At 36.7% G+C, this 23,837-nt stretch overlaps 1 protein-coding gene across 4 annotated transcripts in view; it reads right to left on the reverse strand.

Annotated features, from left to right (window-relative positions):
• The window catches only part of SLC12A6 (solute carrier family 12 member 6), an 88,668-nt gene that overhangs the window by 15,851 nt on the left and 48,980 nt on the right, over nt 1-23,837 (reverse strand). For all 4 annotated transcript variants that reach the window (XM_054565627.1, XM_054565628.1, XM_054565629.1 and 1 more), the window contains 10 exons: nt 13,328-13,422; nt 12,166-12,297; nt 10,800-10,946; nt 9,415-9,469; nt 8,781-8,911; nt 5,284-5,525; nt 3,095-3,309; nt 2,127-2,285; nt 1,857-1,955; nt 1,521-1,578 (listed from right to left, as the gene is read on the reverse strand). In XM_054565627.1, coding sequence (XP_054421602.1) covers nt 1,521-1,578; nt 1,857-1,955; nt 2,127-2,285; nt 3,095-3,309; nt 5,284-5,525; nt 8,781-8,911; nt 9,415-9,469; nt 10,800-10,946; nt 12,166-12,297; nt 13,328-13,422 — 1,333 coding nt within the window. The remainder of the gene's footprint in view (nt 1-1,520; nt 1,579-1,856; nt 1,956-2,126; nt 2,286-3,094; nt 3,310-5,283; nt 5,526-8,780; nt 8,912-9,414; nt 9,470-10,799; nt 10,947-12,165; nt 12,298-13,327; nt 13,423-23,837) is intronic.

Genomic DNA, 23,837 nt, shown 5'->3' on the forward strand with positions numbered 1-23,837 from the left:
CGTTGGGAGAGACCCACAGGGCCCTGGAACCTACACAAACCCACCAACCTGGGAATCAGCACCAGAAGGGCCCATTTGCTTGTGTGTAGTGGGGGAAGTGATTAAAGCCCGCCTAGAGCAAGCAAGTGGCATTTTTCCCTCTCGGACCCCTCCCCCACGTACAGCGTCAAATTGTAGTGACCTCGGTTGCCCCACTCTGGCGAATACCTAAGGCTCTGCCCCTTCCAACATAACAGGCACGCAGACACAAAGAAATATGGCCCAAATGAAAGAACAGATCAAAGCTCCAAAAATAGAACTAAGTGATAAACAGATAGTCAACCTATCAGATGCACAGTTCGAAACACTGGTCATCAGGTTGCTCACAGAAATGGTTGAGTATGGTCGCAAAATGGAGGAAAAAGTGAAGGCTATGCAAAGTGAAATAAAGAAAAATTTATATGGAACCAACAGTTAAGGGAAGGAAACTGGAACTCAGATCAACGATTTGGAGCAGAAGGAAGACATAAACATTCAACCAGAACAGAATGAAGAAACAAGAATTCAAAGAAGGAGAGGCTTAGGAACCTCTGTGAGAACTTTAAACATTCCAACATTCAAATCATAGGGGTGCCAAAAAGAGAAGGGGGAGAGCAAGAAATTGAAAACTTTTTTGAAGAAATAATGGAGAGCTTCCCCAATCTGGCCAAGGAAATAGACTTCCAGGAGATTCAGGAAGCTCAGAGAGTCCCAGACAAGTTGGACCCACTGAAGCACACACCAAGGCACATGATAATTACATTACCCAAGATTAAAGATAAGGAGAGAATCTTACAAGCAGCAAGAGAAAAGAAGACAGTTACCTAAAAAGGAGTTCCCATAAGCCTGTCAGCTGATTTCTCAAAAGAAACTTTGCAGACAAGAAGGGGTGGAAAGAAGTGTTCAAAGTCATGGAAGACAAGGACTTACACCCAAGATTACTCTATCCAGCAAAGCTCTCATTTAGAATGGAAGGGCAGATAAAGTGCTTCCCAGATAAGGTCAAGTTAAAGGAGTTCATCATCACCAAGCCCTTATTATATAAAATGTTAAAGGAACTTATCTAAGAAAAAGAAGATAAAAAATTATGAACAGTAAAAGGACAACAAACTCACAACTACTAACAACTGAACCTAAAAATCAAAAACAAACTAAGCAAACAACTAGAAGAGGAACAGAATCACAGAAATGGAGATCAGAGGGGAGGCAGCGGGGAGAGAATGGGGGAAAAGGTATAGGGAATAAGAAACATAAATGGTAGGTACAAAATAGGGGGAGGATAAAAATAGTATATGAAATGAAGAAGCCAGAGAACTTATATGTACGACCCATGGACATGCACTAAGTGGAGGGAATCCTGGTGAGGGAAGTGGTGCAGGGAAGAGGGGAATAAAGGAGAGAAAAAAAAAAATGGGACAACTGTAATAGCATAATCAATAATATATATAAAAGAAATATCAAATGTGATTAAAAAAATTATTACAAAAAAATCAACTACTCACTTGTCTCTGAGAACAACGCCTTCAATACATGCACCAAAAAGGACAACATTGCTTAAATCTATCATGCTGAGAGTCAAGGAAACTGATGTTCATCGTCTAAAATGAGATTGAAACTAGACACTCAGAACATTTCTTCTATCAGTAAAATTAGTTGCTATATTTACTAATCCTATGAATCCTTTCTTAAATTTTAAAGATGAACTAGGTAGATTATCTGGTGAGAAGTGAAGAGGCAGAGAAAAGAAATCGTTATTACCAGGATAAAAACACTAGTCACACTACTTCCTCCAGATGTTCTTAAGAGTAAAACTCAGGCTGGATCCATGAAAAGGATACAGACAAAGGAGGTGGTCAGGATGGCGAGGATAGTGCCAATGGGAATAGACTTTTGAGCATCTTTCAGATCTCCAGACCTGTTTGATCCAGCCATGATGCCTTTAGGGAAGGAAAAAAATAACGTGTTAACTTCTTGAATTCCTGGGCACTTTGATATTCATATTGATGCTAAACAAACTGAGGAACCCTGTGAATATAATATTGTCTCCTGAGAAAAATCACTCCTTGTGTCTGATAGCTTCTAAAATAGACAACGGCCCAAACGCTTACCTGTGACAGAGGGAAAGAAGATCCCCACCAGAAGAGTAAAGGAGGTGGTAATGTCAACAAGGACATACTCGTGGTTTAAGCTGCCTAAGACATCAGAAGATTTGGCTGAGGGCTTTTCAATGATCTCTCCCTTCGGTAGATAATTACTCCAAAGATTCTCTGTAGTGGGAAAAAAAGGGGGATATAAGCAGCAGCACTACAGAAAGAAGATAATTAGATAATTTTCTACCCAAATGATCTTCTAAATCAGACTCCTCATTTACACAGTTTTTAAAGGTATATTTGCTTGTAATGAGCACATATAGATGCACATGCATATTATACAAAGCACACATAAATAAAAAACGAATGTTCTTTCTCATCTGGTTCAAATATAATTTGACAAAAATGCTTTTGAACATACAAGTCAACTTTACTAATGTAAATTAGTAAAACTTAAGCAGGCTAAAGCTAAATGCCCTGAAAAGCCTGTTTTTTAAAATTAGTTATCAATGCTGTTTCTTAGTGTAAACTTGCTTATTATGCAAAGAATCTGTGGACCAAACATTTAAGATAGAAGTCACTTAAGGAAAGAGTTTCAGAAATTTAGCAGAGTTAGGAAAACACACATGTGGATGTGGTGACACTAAAATAGTTCTATTCTAGCTGTCACTGCAGGAAGAGCATTAGCAATTTCACAATAACACAAAGAATATTTTATTATCTTATTCTAGGTTAAAAAGTGATATACTCAGCTCTGTTCTCAAAAGGAGGTAATTTTTAGCAGACAACACTGTAAGGGAGTCCTGAAAAAGGATAAATTCACTAATAGAAAAACGAAAAGATGTTGGATTAAGAATTGAATGCTGAGTTAAGGGGGGAAGTGACAGCTGGCAGTGAGTCTTCACGGACTATAGAAGAGTCTAAAATGGCAAAGCCCATTTTTTTAGAGAAAAAGGAAAAACTTGTCCAGAAACCTCCCAAATTACCTGTGATGACACCACTAGCCAATCCAGGAATGCCCTGGATTGATGTGACATTATTGTGAACAAAGTATTCGTCACAGGTGGCATTGAAAAATTGACTTGAGTTACAGAAGAAGCCCCATAACTTTGACGGTACTGTCACGTTGTTCATTTCCTTGGTCTTTGAGCAAATGTCAATGTGTCTTGATGAAAGGGTGCGGTTACCCAGCATGCAGACCCTAAGTAAAAACAAACAGGGAGAAAAATGAAGCAAAGAAAAAAAGGTTTAAAAAATAGGTTAGAAATGAGTTAGCAAGTAATAAATAGTGAAACTCGAAGAGTTTCACTGTCAGAGATAGGACAAAAACTATTGACTAGCTCTGTAAACGGTGACTTACATTTTCTGCCAATTTAATCCTTATAGAAATCTCACAAAATATGTATTACTTCAACTTAGTGGATGGAGGAAATGAAGTTTAAGGAAATAAAATAGTCTGCATGAGGTCACACAGACGGTAGGTGGTAGTGACAAAATTCAAAGAGAACTGTCTGAATACACTGTGCTGACTCATCCAAAATTTCTAGGTTATTAACCAATTGTTAGGTCTAAAAGAATCCTACGGTCCTTTTTTTTGTTATAAAAAAAAAATTCTCCTAATGTTATTTTTGGCCTAGAAAAGACTTATGTTTATAACAAACCCTTTGAAAATGTTTTGCTAAAGGTCAAACCTCTGGCTGCTGTTTGGAGGAAGACAGCTTGGCTAGAATTAAAAAGCACATACCTCAGTGGCCTATGAGAAAACTGTTTTTGAATTTAAGCCCCAGTGGGAGTGAGGGTATTTAAGGATAATACAAATAATCATTGCTGATTTTATTTTTTTCTTTAACCCAGAGATATAAATACGAACAAAGGAATAATACACCCACAGTGAAAATACCTTTCAAAAGGAACAAAGCAACTTTTAAAATCTGCAAAATGATAGCATGCATACACAATGAACCATGTACCCATTACTCAGCTTCAATAACTTTCAATATTTCCCAGTCTTGTTTCATGCATTCCTCTAGGGTTTTTGTCTTGTTTTACTGGAATATTTTAAAGAAAATATTATACATTGTGACTTTTTCTCCACCAAAAAAGAGGAGAAGCATCAAAGGAGAATCAGAGGCAAATAGAATTTCACCAGGTATGATATAGCCAGAGGTATCTATTTTTATGACTCTAAACAGACCTTTAGCTGCTCTGTAGTCCACAGATGAGCAGACTGGAAAAATATTATGAAACTTACTGCTGACATCATTCAGCATAATAGAAGAGATACTGGACGAGTCAGAAAAAGAGTTCATGTTATTGCTCTGCTATTAACTAACTTTGTTTGGGGCAAGTAATTTTATATGTATGAAACCAATTTTTCATCTTAAAAAAATCTACTTTTCTGTAATCAGATTAAATCAACATAGGATTGATGAATTTAATCCCTAGATGATCCAGATATCTTTTCAAAGACAATTTCTGTAACAAGATTACAAATAACACTTAGTGCTGCTTAGTCCCTATGTCACTAGTTAAATGGAAAACATGTGAGCCTGTGAGTCACATGTCTATACACATCCATTACTGCTTCAAAAAATATACTTTAAGGTACCTGAACTACTTAAATATATATAGTGTATATATAAGGGGTATATATATATATATATTTAATACTGAGAGATAAAAATGAAATAATGACATTTATTTTCCTTTATTTTATGATGGAGTAAGTCCATTGCGATACTAACAGAATTAAAAATTTAATGAATTACAAATATTTAGCTAGGAATTTAGATTTCCTTTGATGTTTGATTTTCATTAATGAAAGGAATCCAACATTTAAATAGTTTATAAAGGTTTCTGGCAATAACTATACTGTTTGAAAAGCCTACATGAATAGTTCAAATATGTACAATCATTATCAGAGGGTTTTGGAAAAAACCTACTATCTACAGCCAAATGACGATTACAGCTGCCAGTTTTATGCTTGGGACATAAGGAAGAGGATCAACATGAACAAACTAAGCAGTTTGCTGGGAGGCTTCCTGCCTAGATGCCAACATAGCTTATCCAAAAGAGAAATTTCAGAGATACTGTAAAATTCTGACTTAAAATGATCAGCTCATCAGTTATTGGCAATAACTACCCAACAATAATGGTTAGAGAGACAGACACGTACGGGAAGTGAGGAGGGGCAAAAGATGACTTGATGGCTCCAGCATAGATGGCCAAGATGGACACAATGACACAGGCCAGAAAAAGTGAGGCAAACTTGTTCACGTAGCGTACGCCAATGAATACCACCAATACCAGGAGGACCAAGAAAGCTGTGCCGTAGACACGCATGTTATTTAGCATGGCTGCTGATTCCTTGAGTGCATCATCACTACGAAAGATGGCAGCCCGTGGGACAATATATACCTATTAAGCAAAAAAAAAAAAAAAAAAAAAAAAAAAAAAAAAGGTAGAAAATTAGGTAATTTCAGAGTAATCAAGTAACAGGATGTTGTAGTTTGGTTTGTTTTCACAAAGGAGTAAAGCTGAGACAGAAAATGGCTGGAGATTTAGCCTAATTCTTATTTGGATCTAGAATGCCTATAGAAATAGGATATTACTGATTTTAAGTCTAGATGCTGTCTGAATACCTATATGTCCAAATGGAAAAATTAAGGAATGCCTTAATAACTTATATTCAGAGGGCTATATAAAATAATTATAATGATTATCTTAAGTCCTACTTCTTCTATCATTAGTTTAAATAGTAAAAAAATATATCCCAGTGAATAAATAAAGAAATAAAAACGATTCTATTTAATTGGGATAAAGAGACCTGGCTGGTGTGGCTCAATGGATTGAGTGCTGGCCTGCAAACTGAGAGGTTTGCCGGTTTGATTTCTAGACAGGGCACATGCCTGAGTTGTGGGCAAGGACACTAGTTGGGGCCATACAACCAAATCTCTAGCACATTGATGTTTCTTTCCCTCTCTTTCTCCCTCCCTTTCCCTCTCTCTAAAAGTAAATAAGTGAAATAAAAAAATCTTTAATTGGGATAAAGATATTTTACAAATAAACTTTATTTTATTTTTTCCCCATTAGCACAAGTCTTCCTTGAAGACTAACTTCTTGGTTGAGGTGGCAGGGTGGTGGCGATTGGGCGAAGGGGAAGGAGTAGGCAGGCAAAGGAGACCCTTAACGGTTCTGCTGCATACGCACACTAGGAGGCCAATGTGTGTGTCTGCAAAGTGCAATAAAGCAAGGCACAATAAAGCAAAATGCAATAAAATGAGGTATGCCCATAACAATCACTTATATGACTTCCAGTCAAGATGGGAGCAGAGTAAACAGGCTTCGCTTCCTTGTATAACTACAGAAAAAATTACAACTAGACTACAAATCAAATATCAACCAGAACTATATCAGAACATCAAGCTGTATGGAAGTCCAACCACCATGGATTTAAAGAAGCCACATTCATCCAGATCAGTAGGAGGAACAAAGATATGAGGAGAGGCAGAAAGGTGTGGAGCCTCAGGAGTGACGTGCAAAGGTGGCAGAAGAGGTGGTACCATATTCACGTGTGGTGGTTAAAAATTGGGAGGGATACTTCAGGAGCGAGGAATCCCAGCTGCAAATCAGACCACCCAGCTGCCCAGGGTTCCAGCACCAGGAAGATAAATCCCTGTAACTTCTGCCTATACAAACCAGTGGGGTTGGAGCAGCAGAAGAAACTGCTGAATTTTCAGGAGACTCCTTTTAAAGGGCCCACAAGGACTTAAGACTTACGCAGACCCAACCGTCTGGGATTCAGCACTGGAGCAACAGCTGGGAGGACAAAAGTGGCATATGTGGAGAGTGTGAAGAGCCCGGCATCAGGGCGAGTGCTGGGAGACAGCTTCCTCCTAGGAAAAACTCCAGGCAGCAGCACTGTCCCTGCTCCAGACGCTCCCCACATATAGAGCCATAAAACAGTGAAAAGGGTTGCCCTGCCCGGGCCAATACCTAAAGCTCTGCCCTACACAATATACAGGCTACTCTTCTACAATAGGCCACACTACTAAGACAGGGAGTCAAAGCAGCTCTACCTAATATATAGAAACAAACACAGAAAGGCTGCCAAATTGAGAACACAAAGAAATATGGCCCACATGAAAGAACAGAACAAAACTCCAGAAAAAGAATTAAATGAAACAGAGATAACCAACCTATCAGATGCACAGTTCAAAACATTGGTTATCAGTATGCTCGAAGGACTTATTTAGTATGACAACAGCATAAAAAACACCCCGGCAGAAATGAAGGTTACATTAAACAAAATAAAGAAAAATCTTCAGGGAACCAACAGTGGAGGGGATGAAACGGAGAATCAAATCAATGATTTAGAACTTAAGGAAGAAAAAAAGCATTCAGTCAGAACAGCAGGAAGAAAAGAGAATTCAAAAAGATGAGGACAAAATGAGAAACCGCTGGGACATCTCCAAACATACCAACATCTGAACCATGGGGATGTCGGAAGGAGAAGAGCAGGAAATTGAAAACTCATTTGAAAAAATAATGAAAGAAAACTTCCCTAATTTGGTGAAGGAAATAGACATACAAGTCCAGGAAGCATAGAGAATCCCAAACAAGTTTGACCCAAAGAAGCCCACAGCAAGACACATCATAATTAAAATGCCAAAAGTTAAAGATGAAGAGAGAATCTCAAAAGCAGCAAGAGAAAAGCAGAGAGTTTTGTACAAAGGAGTTCCCATAGGGCCGTGAGCCAATTTCTCAAAAGAAACTTTGTAGGCTACAAGGGACTGGCAAGAAGTACTCAAAGTGATGAAAAGCAAGGGCCTATAACCTAGATTACTCTATCCAGCAAAGCTATCATTTGGAATTGAAGGGCAAATAAAGGGCTTCTCAGACAAGGTAAAGCTAAAGGAGTTTAACATTACCAACCCATTATTATATGAAATGTTAAAGGGACTTATTTAAGAAAAAGAAGATCAAAACTATGAACATTAAAATGACAACAAATTCACAACTATCAACAACTGAATCTAAAAAGACAAATCAAGCAAACAACCTTCTGTTCAGAACAGGAACAGAATCATAGATATGGAGATCATTTGGAGGGTAATCAGTGGGGCAGGGGAAGAGGGAAAATGGGAGAAAAGGTGCAGGGATTAAGAAGCATAATTGGTAGGTAGAAAATAGACAGGAGGAGGTTAAGAACAGTATAGCAAATGGAGAAGCCAAAGGACTTACCTCACAACTCATGGACATGAACTAAGGGTGGGGGGCGGAAATGCTGGAGGGAAGGGGAGTAATGGGCGGAGGGGTGCAAAGGAAAAAAAAATTGGGACAACTCTAACAGTATAATCAATAAAATACACTTAAGTAAATAGTATAGGAAATGTGAAGCCAAAGAACTTATATGCATGGCTCATGAATGGGACTGCTGGAGGGAATGGGGGTACTAGGTAGAGGGGGATGAATGGGGAAAAACTGGAGCAACTATAATAGCAGAGTCAATGAAATATATTTAAACACATAAATAAAAACTTAAGGTTCCTATTGCAAAAAAAAAAAAAATCACTTATAGCTGATGTTTAAGAAGCTTTGACATCAAAGAACAAAATATGTCCAAATCTATATTATTATTACTCTGTAGAACACAAATAAGTCATTACTCACCAGGAAAATTTCAATGGCACCAAGGATATACATGGCTGCTGCAAATGTGGTACCAAGGTAAAAGCAGAGGCCAACCGCTCCACCAAACTCTGGGCCCAGTGCCCGGGAAATCATAAAATATGAGCCCCCAGCTAAAACACAATGTGGAAGGCGATCAGGATAAAGAAAGTACATTAGTCAGATGTATGTAAGTAAACAAGTCAACAGTAAGAAGATAAAAATATGCATGAAGGATAAATATTTGAGGCTTTTGAAAATGCTGAATATGATAAAAAGTAGATTGCTAGTGGAAAGTAAAAGATAGCTGCATGGTAGGACAGACTGCACATCTAATGCTCCACAAAAAGTATCACAATTTGTCAGTATACAAAAATATCAAAGAATATTTACTACAGGCATGTGATAGTCCAGTACAATACACTAACTAACAGAAGCCAAGAATGCAATAAAAATGCAAGATTCTAGCTTAGAACATAATTTTTTAAAGAAGATATCCCAAAGTCAAATAGTATTAGTGTCTATGGCCAACAGATTAAAATAGTGTTCTAATCCTCAAAAGCTTACGCTTCTGGCCTTTATATCATCAACACAGTAATCACTGACAATCCCTGAAGCCCACACTTCACCTACTGACCTGGCACCACTCCGTTGGTTGCAATGGCACTCATGGAGATAGCAGTCAACATTGTCTGTAAAGAAAAAGAAGGGGTGAGGTTGTTAGTGCATAAAGAGGACCTTTCTGTACTATTTCCCACATGTGGACCTCAGAGAACTTATAAGAAAATCACCTCTACCTACTTTTAAGGAGGGAGTTACCTGCCGTACCTAATGGCATGGAAATGAGATGATGTGGTTCAATTCATTATACAAGTCACACTAATATTACCTGTAGTATTCTGTTAAATGCCCCCTACATCATAGTCTGTACGTTAGGTGCTATTAAGAGCCACTGATCTCTGCCTGGATCTCCGAAACAACTTGAAAAACAGCTTAGAAACTGACTAAAGGCTGGCTACAATAACAAGAGCAGTATTCAGTAAAAAAGTGAACTACTGAAGACTTCTGAGACCATAAGAACTGTATTTTAAAAACATCACCTGAGAGCAGATAGGGAGTAGATGGAGGCAGAGTGACCTGTTAGTAGGCTATTCTAGTAGTGCAGTGAGAGGTAAGACTGCAGTGGTAGTAGTGGAAATATAAAGGAAGGGTAGAATGTAAGAGATTTCAGAGGGAGACATGATTGGCCTCGGTAACGGATGGGTATAAGAGGCTATCAGGGAGTCAAACATGGCACTGAAGTTTCAAGACTAAGAAAATGGAAAACAAAAAACAAAAAAAAAACAAAAGAAAACCCCCATTAATTTTCGCTTGTTAATGACATGGACTGTAACTGCTGACCCTGCTCTCTGCTGAGCATAATACACATGGAGGGTATAATGGTGATAGTGATAACAGAGGTCTGTCACTAGTTACATGAAATAATAATTTTTATAAAATAACCTATTAACTTATAATAAAACTGATAGATGTGGTTGGGAAACATAGGTAAAAGGAGTTTGAGTTAAAGAAGGTTAAAATGTTCTCAGTATAGTGGATAGAAGACCTGGAAAAAAGTCTCAACTTCTGAGGAAGAGAAAATTAATGAGACTTCAAAACAAAACAAGTAATCCTCCCCCACAAACGACCACAGTATGTTTCTCAACACTAGTGGAGTAGTACATTTCATTTTCTAACACATGTCCTGTCATAACTTTGGTGCTATCAAGCTCAAATTGTTTGCATTCTGAATCCATTGTAGTCTATATCTTCTACTTCCTGTAGAAGTCTTGCATTATAATTTCTAGCACATCTATTATAGCTATATCAGTGAATAACTGACACTAAATAACTGAAAATCTCTTCTGTTGAAAGGAGTCTTTCCCTAGTATTCCTTGTTTTAGTTCCAAAGAGGTCAAGTGCATACACTCTTGAGCACTGGAAAGGTTCCAGGTGATCTCCAGGAGCCACCTCTGGACTTACGCAGCAGCAGCAGATAAGGACAATTGCAAAGGCCTGAAGAACTCCAGCTGTGCCCACTACCCACGTAAGTCGTAGAAACAGGATCACTCCAAAAATATTTTGTAGACATGGGAGGTAGACACCCATGAAGGTACCCATTTGGGGGGTCTGGAAAGAGAAATAGTGACAAAAGAAAAAATTATTATAGCCATCTAGAAAAGATTATCTCTTTACTTTCATATAAAAACTTGCTTTCAACTACCACGTTAATCTCTAAGCAGAGGTCATAAGTTTAATAAATACCTTAAAAGGGGCACACATAAAATCTCCATTTTACAAATGTCCATCACCATAACTTTTATTATTCCTCGAGCTATACATTTTTACCTTTCATAGGTCTCCACATGTATTTACATAGGCATTTGACCACAAATAAACTTTTAAGTGCACCCCAACAGAAATAAAAGTTTCTGTTGTTCAAAGCTGTTAGCTTTCTCTTTTCATTTAAAAATGGACTAATGGCCTTGGCCCAGTGGCTCAGTTGGTTGGAGTGTTGTCTCATACACCAAAATGTTGTGTGTTCAATCCTGGATTGGGGCATGTATGAGAGGCAACCAATAGATGTTTTTCTATTTCTCTCGGTTTCTTTCTCTACCTCTCCTCTCTCCCCTTCTTCTCTCTTTAAAATCAATTAAAAAAATAAAAAGCATGTCCTCAGGTGAGGATTAAAAAAATAATAAATAAATAAATGGACTAATGGCTTATCTTCAAAATTTGGTATTAATCCTTCATAGTAGCTGGTAAATGTAGTTGCTAATAACATAAAGATCTGAGGGTTGTTTTTACCCCTAAACAACCAAAAAACTAACTTGTAATATTGTTCCATATTTTCATTTTGATAAAAGAGACTGATATTTGGTTTTTGAAAAATCACAACAGAGGGGTGTGAACACTCTTCTTTTAAAGTGTTGTTCCCTCTGGCTGGAATGCTCTTCTCCCAGCTATCACCTGGCTCACTCTCTTATATTAGTTAGGGCCCTGCTCAACCATCATCCTATCAGAAAGGCTTCCCCTGACCAACCTCTCTAAAAATAGCAATTCGTTTTGCCTTGGTTCCCTTGCTGGCCAGCAGTCTCAGTCTCTTTACCATGTTTGTATTTTTCTTAGTGCATTAAGGACTGTTTCCCCACACTAAAATTTAGACTGCACGACAATGAGATGTTGTGAGTTCTTTTTGTGCTACAAACCCAATAGCCGCCAGGACAGTGTTGGCATATATCAAGCATTTAATGAATAGCTATCACAGAGCAGAGAGTGATACCATGGATATTCTTCCTTTCTGATATATGGGGCTCTTTTTATTTATCCTAGTTTTCTAAGGCCTAACCTTGGTGGGCTTCTTTTTCCCTTCAGTGATGTTCTCTGCCTCTTCATGTTCCTTTGCTCCTTGAGTCAGGTTAGTGTAATTAGCCATGCGGTTGAGGAGAGAAGACACCTTTGGTCTGGTGTCCATTTCCTCCTATAAAACCAGAAGTATGAAAGAAATGAGAGATGAAGAACACACTGGAAATAAACATCAAAATGAATGGACTACCAGAAAATGGCAAAGTATGGCAAAGTATTTCACAGGTAAACATATTAAGACAATTTATCAATGAAACTTTATCCCCCCCTCCACTAAAATAAGACACTTAATCAGGCCTACATGAATAATCATAGAATTCTTAAATGAAAAGTTTTATGTTTCTTTCAAACAGCTTAATTTTACAGTAAAAACAAAATCATACTGGCCCCCTATGGACAGGTGTAACCTTATAAAAACACTGAAATATGATCTTTAACCACAGTACCCTCTTTAGGCTACTAACATCCTACTAACATTTATGGCTATTATTTATAACACAAGGAATGGATAGGTCAATGAAAAACTTTTGTGACTGAACTAAATGCTCAACTCAGACATTTTCTTGAAGGAATCTGAGAGAAAATATCACTTAAAAAACAGGCACATTTAGAGAAGTGTCATTCATATCATTGCCCAAAGCCAAAGTCAGTGGACATAAATGCTAGAATAAAACAGTTCCTTTAACAACCGGACTGCAGAGTCCATGTGGTCTAAGAGAAGACTTACAGATCCTCTGACTCAAGCAGCCTGCTTCCTACACTGACTTTTGGTTAATAGTTACAAAGTAAATGATAGTCTTCCCAAACACAGAGCTGAAAAATACACTCTTTCATGCCTAGAAGATAATTGCAACAGACACATTTAAATTCCTGCTGAATTTGAAAGTAAGGTTCTCCATATGCCTGTGATGTCAACATTCCTCTTCCTATTTCATAGAAATTTGGCTTAATGGCTACTCATTAATTAGTAATAATTAGGTTATACAGATTAAGTCAACTACAGTGATAAGTTGTAAGTATTGTATTTTAATAATTAGTTATTAAATTACCCACTCTCTATGGTATTAAAACTAAATACGGTAGAAAACAGCTATCTTGAAATCTCTCTTCCTGAAATCTGTCATAGTTTTTCTTCCAAACATTACCTCAAAGAGTGCCAAGTTTTTATCGAAATACTCGTCTCCTTCTTCATAATTGGAATTACTGAGATAAGCATTTCGAGCTTTCTTATGGCCATCATCTGGGGGAAAAAAAGTAAACCAAGTTAGTTTCTCATTGGTATTGGAGAACACCAGCACCAAATCACTGTATGTTGTCTCTGTATTCATGTGGAACCCATTTTCATATTCAAATTTTAATCTGAGAGTGGCAGAACTCAATTAGCATTGCTTGGAGAATGTGGCTCACTCTCCAACAAGAACAAAAACAAATCTCTAAGCAAACATGGGTCATTTCTTTTCTTAACAATATGGAGACCTCTGGAAATACTATTCTTTTAGGATTTTAGACTGGCAGGATCTCTTAAAGTCACCCAAATCTATAATGAAAAAAGAAATTGAATACTTATTGAATACCTGCTCAGTACTGTGCTAGACATGGTGGACTACTTTCCACGCTGTTGCTGTTAATAATGGCAATTAAAGCTCTCTGCCTCCAGCACTGTCCTATCTTTCATAAATGACCTTAGGTCATTTAACCAAGAATTATTTTAGTTCAAACATTTGCCACATACAGTATCTTATATTCAAAGAGGCACCCCGCAAGAATTTGGTAAACCAGCTATGAAGAAAAAGGAGAAGGGGACTGGGCTCCCTGATACACGGTGTTTGTGTTGTCTGAGCACTTCCTTAACTTGGATTTTTTATTGTGTAAGTTATATAATTTACATTGTCTGGGTAGAAGAGAAAAAAAGACAAATTTAAAAACATGTAAATGTCACTAAGAACTCAGATTTTAAATACTGAGGAAATAGATACCAATATAAGAATTAAAGAAATAAATGTAAAGTTTTATAACATTAAATACACATTAGATGAGCTTAGGAAATAGGCAACAAGCTATCAAAATAACTGGGTCACGAAAAGGACAGAAGAGCCAACCTGAAGGGCTCCCCACTGGCTAAAATGGAATAATATGCCTACTAAAAATAAATATGGACTTTAATCACAATGGATTGAAATGCAAATCTGGGCCCTTGCCAGATAACTCAGTCGGTTAGAAGGTTGTCCTGATATGCCAAGGTTGTGAGTTCCATCCCTGGTTAGGGCACATACAAGAAACAGTCAGTGAAAGGGGAAAAAAAAAAAAGCAAAAGAACAACCAGTGAACGTATAAATTAAGTAGAAAAACAAATCACTGCTTCTCTCTCTACATTCCTCTTTCTCTAAACCCAATAAACAAACAAAAAAATGCAAATATGTGAAATTCCCAACATACATTAAAAATATAATCACTTTTACAAGTACCATATGATTTTACTTATGAGGAATCTAAAGAACAAAATAAACAACCTTGAAACAGACGCAAAGACACGGAGAACAAACTGATGGTGCCCGGGGGGAGGGGGACTGCAAGACTGGATGAAAAAGCAAAAGGAATATAGTAAATAATGTTGTAATAACTGTGTATGGTACCAGGTGGTATTAAATTTATTGAGGGATCACTTCATGTATTATATAAATGTCTAACTAATATGCTGTACACCCAAAACTAATACAAAATAATACTGAATGTAAACTGTAATTGAAAAATAAAGTTAAAAAATCTAATCTCTTTTACAGAGTTGCTAAAAAAACATGTAATTTTAAAAAATAATAAAGGAAAAAAAATCAAGCAATTATCCTGCCTTTCCTATACCAACTATATTTCAGGGTAATCGAATAAATAAAATGTCTTCATTATTGAAATATTCTAGCCCTGGCCTGTGTGGTTCAATTGACTGTGTGGTTCAATTGACTGTCAAAGGAACTCACAACCTTTGGCCTGTGAACCAAAGGGTCACTGATTTGATTCCCAGTCAGGGCACATGCCTGGGTTGTGGGCTAGGTCCCCAGTGGGAGGTGCCTGAGAGGCAACCCCACATTGATGTATCTCTCCCTCTTTTTCCCTCCCTTCCCCTCTCTCTAAAACTAAATAAATAAAAATCTTTAAAAAATACTCTAGCTAATAAATGCAGATAGAATATAATTAGAAAATAAAATAACCAGTTTTGAACCCCTAGTGAAATAATGGATCTAAGCATTGACCATCAATGGTTGCAAAAATCAATGGTTGCTAAAACCAATTAGGTCAAAGGCTGAGGCAGAACTTTATAATGGATCAAGGGTGTCCTGGAACCCACTGCTCAGTCTTAACATCATCAATAGTGGGACAACACAATCTCCTAAAGTAATAAAATGAAAAGTGCAACCTATGATGTATCCTCACTAAAAGAATGGAAGTTTAGTCAGGCCTTTAAAACTAACTGCCATTTCACAGAAAACAGAGGAGGAACACAATAAATACAGCCCAAAGATGCAAACATCAAATTCTGAATGTGGCAAATTCTACATGACAAATAATCTGACTTCTTAACAAATAAAAGGCATAAACTAAAAAAAAGTGGACTCTTACAAATTAAAAGTAATTTAAGAGATATACTAACCAATTGCAGGATGTGAAACTTGTTGGAATCTTGACTCAAATCAAATGTAAAAAGACATTTTGAGACAATCAGAGAAATCTGAATATGACTGGTTATTATTTCTTTTAAGTGTAACTAAAATCATATGATGTCTGGAATTTTCTTTAAATTATTCCAGGAAAAAAGGTGGGGGCTTAAAAACATTACTGAAGCTAGGAAATGGGTTCATAAAGGTTCATCATAACACTTTATCTACTGTTTTGAATGTTTGGAAATTTCCATAATAAAACACATATAAAAAGAAATGAAAATGTAATTCTATTCCTCTAATGGTTCCAGAAAATTTGGAAGAGAATGACAAAGCTTAAAATTATCACCACTCCAAGTTATTCATTTATCCAATTAATTTAACAAGTATTTATTAAATTCTTACAATATACTGGACATTATTCTAGGCCCTCAGGATATAGAAAAGAACAGGTAGTTAAAGACGCTGCTTTCTTTTCAGTATACTGAAGTAACAAGACAAAATAAATAAAAAACAAAACAAAAACCAAAAAAGGCATTTTAAGAAGCACTAAGTTCAATGATATAGGTACTGAGAGAGATTAAGGTAAGATCAACTTCAGGTAAGATCATTGGTGCGCTGGTAAGCAGGCTCTCTAGCATTTAAAAACAAAAATTACTGATTCTAATACTTGCCAATTTCTGTGGTATAAATATTCACATGCCAATTTTCAATTACTAATGTGAAGTCATTGAACATTTTATGGGAGAAGATGCATACAATTAGCTCCCATGAGCTGACATAAGCTGGTTGCAACATACCCTTGGCATAAAATGATCAGAAAAATCCTGCTTTTTAGGCACTGGGAATGCCAATTTTAAAATACCCTAAAACAGAAAACTCCAGTTAAGATGGAGGTGTGGGTAGGCACGTCCCGCCTCCATGCACAACTATAGCAAAAAAATACAACTGGACTCAAAACAAGTATCACCCAGAATTGTCAGAAAATTGAGCTGTGTGGACAACCAAGAATTTAAAGAAGTCACATACATCAAGATGGATAGGAGGGATGAAAATGCAGAGATGTTTGGAGAGGCACGGAGAAGGGAGCAGGCGGTCCCACACCCAAGTGTGGTGGATAGAAATTCCAGGAAACACAGAGAGTCCCAGACAAGATGGACCCAAACAGGACCACAAGACACATCATAATTAAAATGCCAAAGGTTAAAGATAAAGAGAGAATTTTAAAAGCAGCAAGAGAAAAACAGAGTTACCTACACAGGAGTTCCCATAAGACTGTCAAATGTTTTCTCAAAAGAAACTTTGTAGGCTAGAGGGGGCTGGCAAGAAGTATTCAATATGATGAAAAACAAGGACCTACAACCTAGACTAATTACTCTATCCAGCAAAACTATCATTTAGAGTTCACGGGCAGATAAACTGCTTCCCAGATAAAGTAAAACTAAAGGAATTCATCATCATCAAGCCATTATTACATGTAGTGCTAAAGGGAATTATATAAGAAAAAGATCAAAATGGTGAACATTAAAATAGTGATAAATTCACAACTATCAATAATTGAATCCAAATAAACTAAATGAATAAGCAGAATAGGAATTGAATTATAGATATGGAGACAATTTGAAAGGTTATCATTTGGGAAGGAGGAGGAGGAGAATGGGGAGAAAGGTGCAGGGATTAAGAAGCACAAATAGGAAGGTAAAAAACATACAGGGGGATATTAAGAACAGTTTACGTAATGGAGTAGCCAAAAAACTTACATTTCTGACCGACAGACATGAACTAAAGGGGGGAATTACTGGAGGAAATGGGGGCACTGGGTGGAGGGAATCAAAGGGGGAAAATAGCATAATCAATAAAATATATTTTAAAAAATCCTTAAGCAGAAACAATCTTAATGGATTCATAAAACAGAATAGGTAACATGGCTGAAACAGACTGAGGAAAACAGAGAATAGTTAGAAAGACAGGAAAAAGCCAGATTATGTCATAAGCAAAAGGACAGTTCTCCCAAATCTATTTATTAAACAGTCCCTCCTTTTCCCATTGACCTCCTATTCTAGGAAGGAAGCTATCTCACCACTATACCACCACCGTTACACTAACCTCCTATTCTAGATATTGACAACACATGTATAGGGGTTAGGGCTGGGGAGAGAGAATGATGAGTGTCCTAATGTTAGTTCCTTTATCTGTGGGAAATACATAATATAGGTAGCTTCTACTTCTTTTTCTTCTTTTTTTTTGTCAGTAAGAAGAGATTTAAAAAGAAGCAGAAAAAATGGGGAAAGCTGAAATAATTTAGGATGACAGAATGGTTCAAATATATCAATAGTATCAATAATTTTAATAATGTAAATGGACCAAATTCACTAGTTAAAACAAAGATCCACAGATTGGACAAAACAAAATCCAGGCATACACTGTTTACAAGAGACATAATACAAAGACACACAGGGGCTGAAAGTAAAGAGATATATCAAGTGAAATACTAATCAAAAGAAACCTGATACAGTGTTATTATTATCAGATAATTATCTCTTCCTGTTCAACAAATTATCCCCAAATTTAGTGGCTTAAACCACACAGGCTTATTATTTCATTTGGGTGAGCTAGGAATATGGGCATGGGCTTAGCTGGGCTCTCTGCTTCAGTCTCCCACGAGGCACCACTCAAGGGTTTGCCACGGCTGTGGTCTTGTTTGAAGGCCTTGGGAAAATTCACTTCCAACCTCACTCAGGTCGTTGTGCAGGATTCAGTCTGTTCCTGAAATAACTACCTATTTCAGGAAGCTAGAAAGACAGTAGAATAAACCCTAAGACAATAGAAGGAAAAAGAGAATAATTATACTAGCTGTCTTTTGGTTAAATGTCCTTTTCTGCTTTAGATAGTATTTGTATTTTTAAAAATCTCACAATCTTTTTAATTGTCAAACTTAGTCCAATAACCTTAGAGACTGATATATTTGGACTGGATTCTACCACCTTTTTATTTCGATTTGCCCTTCTTTCTCTATGACTCATTCTCATTTTCTCTCTCTGGATTATTTTGGGTATGTTTTCTGTTATTCCATTTTTTTCCTCCATCCTTTCTTGAAATTTCCACACTCTATTTCTATTCTTTTAACAATTACTCTTGAAATATTACCAAATATTTTAGTTTAAAAAACTGTTAAGTAAAAAAATATTTTTAAAACAACTGTTAAGTTAAACAATAGCTGTCATTCTCTGAAACAACCATTAGAATTTTCAAACACTAGTGCCAACTCTGTCCTCTGGACTTACATAATATTATTGTCCAGTATTTCCAGTAGCCTATTTTTTTACTCCACAAATAAGACAATAAAATTATTTCATACAGAAAATATCAACTTGGGTCAAGGGCCACATTTACCATTTCATTGTTCAATATTGTTTGTTGCATTTCTGAGTACTAGTCTTCTGGGGTCATTTTCCTTTAAAATATCTTTAGAGGAGGGCTTCTCAAATTCAGCAACGTGAAATTTTGAACCAAACAATTATTTATTGTGGGGGAACTGTCCAGTGCAATGTAGAATGTTAGAATGTTTAAGGGTATCCTTGGTCTCTCCTCACTAGATGTTGGTAGCATGTGCAGTAGCAACGATAAAATGTGTCTCTAAATATTCTCAAATATCCCTTAGGGGACAAACTTTTCCCTAGTTGAAAACCACTAGTTTAGAGCAAGTCTTGTGGTGAAAAATGTCCTCAGCTTTTATGCCTCTATTCTGCCTTTTTTTCTTGAGTGTCTTCCTAAGTCTAATTCTAAGATAATATTGCCAACACTTTAAAAAGTTACTTACTATCTGTTGAGAATACTTCTGTCATTCTGTTCTTTGATAATATCTTCTCTGTGGCTGCTTTCAAGATCTTAGGTGCTGCATACCTTTCCTTAAGATAAGTCTAGATGTATTTTTTGTTTACAAACTCTCTTTACCTCTTTTTAATCTACTGTTTACCTCATTTGTAGTATCAATAACTATATATTTTTTCTTTTTAGACGTTCCATCTGTTTTCCTTTTCTCTAAAGTCTTTCATTCTTGAGTATACCAATTTTCCTAATTCCATCCTTTATTGATTTGCCATTTAATAATTCTGTATCCCAAACTCAAAACCACTTCATCCCTCTTGACGTTTTACAAGAGCAGGAGTTCCAGCTTCAGCACCCTATTTTCCTGTCATTCAACAGCCTTACAATATTGCTCTATAAAAATCTGGCCTCAGAACTTCCTGCTCCATCCTGCTGTTTGCTGGTCTAAGCCACATCCTAGTAGCTCTTGCTCCCCTGGCTGCAGTCCTGACACATCTACATTAGGGGCCATTCTAGTCTCAAGTTTCGAGTGCAACCATCTTAACTTTCAGACATTTTGGTTTTAGCTGATTCTGGCTTAACTCCTGTTTGCTTGCTTGCTTAATTTTTTAGGGGTAGCAGAATGTCTCTGGACACTTTGTTTATATCTATGAGACCAATGATGCCTCTGAGATTGTCCAAAGGTCTACTTGTAGTGGTGTTATTAAATGGGAGGGTCCCATAGAGCTCCTGGTCAATCAGGCAAGGAACAGAGCTCTCATTAGAAGTGGTTCAGCCCTGGCTGATGTTGCTCAGTGGATTGAGTGCTTGCCTGCGAACTGAAAGGTCACAGGTTTGATTCCCTGTCAGGGTACATGCCTGACTTGTGGGCTAGGTTCCCAGTTGGGGCGAGCAAGAGGCAACTGATCAACATTTCTCTCCCTCTCTTTCTACCTCCCTTTTCCTCTCTCTGAAAATAAATAAATAAAACCTTAAAAAAAAAAAAAAGTAGTGGTTCATTGAAAGGCATGGGCCAGCCCTGGCTCAGCTGGTTGGAGCATCATCCTGTATACCAAAAGGCTGCCGGTTCAATCTCTGGTCAAGGCACATACACCTAGGTTGTGGGTTTGATCCCTAGTTGGGTGCATGTGAGAGGCAACGAATCGGTGTTTTCTCTCTCACATCGATGGTTCTCCCTCTGTCTCAAATCAATAAAAACATATCCTTGGGTGAATATTAAAAAGAAAAAAAAGGAAGGCATTGATCAATCAGGCATAAAATCAGTAGTGATTATACTGAAAGGTACTGATCAATGGCATTGATCAATTCTTGGTAGGAAATCATGCTGTTTCAGATAGATTGTACAACTTTCAGAAGTCTGAGTCATTACTGTGACCCAGGAAATCCCAAATGGAATGGGAGTTCTGGAGTTTGAGTAACTAATAACCTTACTCTACAAAAACTAAGAACGAAATCCATATGCTGGGGTTGTTTTAGGATTGTCCAGAATTCTAAGAAGATTCCTTTGGAGAATACCTACTGAGACTGGTCTCAGTAATGCTTTGAATGAAATGGCCCATAGTACCACTACTATGTTTCCTTATTCTCATTTTACTATCCAAATAATGCTGATATTACTCTGAAATGCACTGCTGTTTCAATGTACAGTTCAAATGATAGGAGTACCATTGGTTCTACTGAAGGTTTCAGATTTCCATTTTTTGTGGCATAATATTTTTTTTTTTTTTGCAAACAGAATGTCTTGCTCTCTATAAAAAACTTCACTTTTCTGGTGCTATTCTATGATGTTGCTTTTGTCAAATACCATTTACACAACAGTTTGGGCCTACAATAAGTTTCAGATTCTTCTCTTATCCTCCTGATCTTGTTAAATAGCCTTTTGCTGGCTTGAGATAAGCAGAGAGCAGTAAATGTACTTAATTTCCCTTGGCACAGGTTTGGGTTTGAATTATGTGACTATGTGAACATGAAAGGTTGTCTCAAATGTTATAAATTATGTTTTTTATTTTTTTAAATTTATTTTTCAATTACAGTTTACATTCAACATTATTTTGTATTAGTTTCAGGTGTACAGCATAGTGGTTAGACAGTCATATACTTTACAAAGTGTTCCCCCAGCATTTGCAATACCCACATGGCACCATTCATAGTTATTACCGTATTATTGACTATCTCCCCTATGCTGACTTTATATCCCCATGACTCTTTTGTAACTACCAATTTGTACTTCTTAATCTCTTTACCTTTTTCATATAACCCCCTTAAGCATCCTTCCATCTGGCAACGCTCAGTGTGCTCTCTGTATCTATGAATCTGTTTGTTATGTTTGTTTGTCTATTTTGTTCTTCAGATTTCACATATAAGTGAAATCATACAGTACCCTCAAACCTCTGTTCTTGAACATCTCAGCTCTAGAACAATTCAATTCTTGACCAAGCTGTTCACAGAAAAAATGGCTCAGGTGTCCAACAAAACTTTGGTCTCAATTCTCCACCTGACAATGCTTTCATGCCGATACCTGTATGATCAATCACTAGTTTGTTAGTTTTTGAACAAACTGCTTCACAAACAGTTTTCCTGAATGAATTAAGCTCAAGAATCAAGGTTCCACTGTATTTGTCTTTTTCTGACTTATTTCACTCAGCATAATACCCATTAGGTCCATCCATGTTGTTGCAAATGGTTAGGTTTCATTCTTTTTTTATGGCCAAGTAACATTCCATTGTACGTATGTACCACATATCTTTTATCCACTCAACTACTGATGGACACTTGGGTTGCTTCCCTATCTTGGCCATTGTAAATAATGCTGCAATAAACATAGGGGTGCATATATCCTTTTGAATTAATGTTTTGGATTTCTTCGAATATATACCCAGGAGTAGAATTTTTGGGTCACATGGTAGTTCTATTTTTCATTTTTTGAAAACCTCCATACTGTTTTTCATAGTGGTTGCAGCAATTTGCAATCTCACCAACAGTGCACAAGGGTTCCCTTCTTTCCACATCCTCGTCAACATTTGTTGTGTACACTTCACTTATTGATGACAGCCATTTTGACAGGTTTTGAGGTGGTATCTCCTTGTGGTCTAATTTGCATTTCTTTGATGATTCAGTGACATCGGGCATCTTTTCATATGTCTACTGGCCATCAGTATATCCTCTTTGGAGAAGTGTCTATTCAGGTCCTCTGCCCATTTTCAAATTGGACTCTTTGTTTGGTGTTGAGTTGTATATGAGTTCTTTATGCATTTTGGATATTAATCCCTTATCATGTTTCTGATTTTAGAGTTTGTTTCAATCAGTAGCCAATTAAGAGGGATACAGTGTGATTGGTTTCTGTATCTCTTCAGTCTTTAACTTTCTCTTTCTTTGCAATTTATTTGTTGAAGAAACTATGTCATTTCTTTAGTAGTTTCTGTTCTGAATTTTGATAATGGTATCCAAGTGATGTTGTTTTAATTTTTTTTTTTTGGTACTTCCTATAAATTGATAGTTGGGTCACAGGGTTTAACCACATTTAGTATTTTTAGGTGGGGGAGGGAGAAAAACCCTTCATAATGGTATTTTGGTCCTCTATCAGGAAGTACATGTCATCGTGTTGTCTTTCTTTTGAGATACTAGCAATTATTGATGATTAATGCCTAGGCCCATTACTTCATGAGGGGTTGAAAAATGGTGGTATTCTGAATATATTATTCTTTCCTTTATTAGCTAAAATACTTTAAAAAAGCCATTCCTTCTAATATCCTATTTGGTTATCCATTGGAATAAAGGAAGAGAAATACTTCATTTTTACCCTTTATTGACAAATTCTCAGGTTAATAAATTGGTTCACTAAAATACTCTGCTGGTGATCAGCAAGTTCTTTTAAGCACCATTATAAACACATGAATTTAAATATTGGATATGTTTAAAATCAAATGCTTTTTCTACATCTATTAAGATGATTATATGATAGTTTTCCTCTAATCTGTTAATATATTGAGTTATATAAATTGATTTTTAATGATGAACCAACCATGTCCTTCTCCCAGAAACCCAATCTGGTCACAGGGACAATTTTTAAAATATATTGCTTGATTGTAAATATTTTGTTTTGTATATTTAGGTCTGTGTTTGAAAGTAAAACTGGCCTATGCTTTTCCCATATTGTCACTGTTAAGTTTTGGTATCA

This window comes from Pteronotus mesoamericanus, unplaced genomic scaffold, assembly GCF_021234165.1.
Source record: "Pteronotus mesoamericanus isolate MK-2021 breed Mesoamerican mustached bat unplaced genomic scaffold, CSHL_Meso_final contig_164, whole genome shotgun sequence".
NCBI lineage: Eukaryota > Metazoa > Chordata > Mammalia > Chiroptera > Mormoopidae > Pteronotus > Pteronotus mesoamericanus.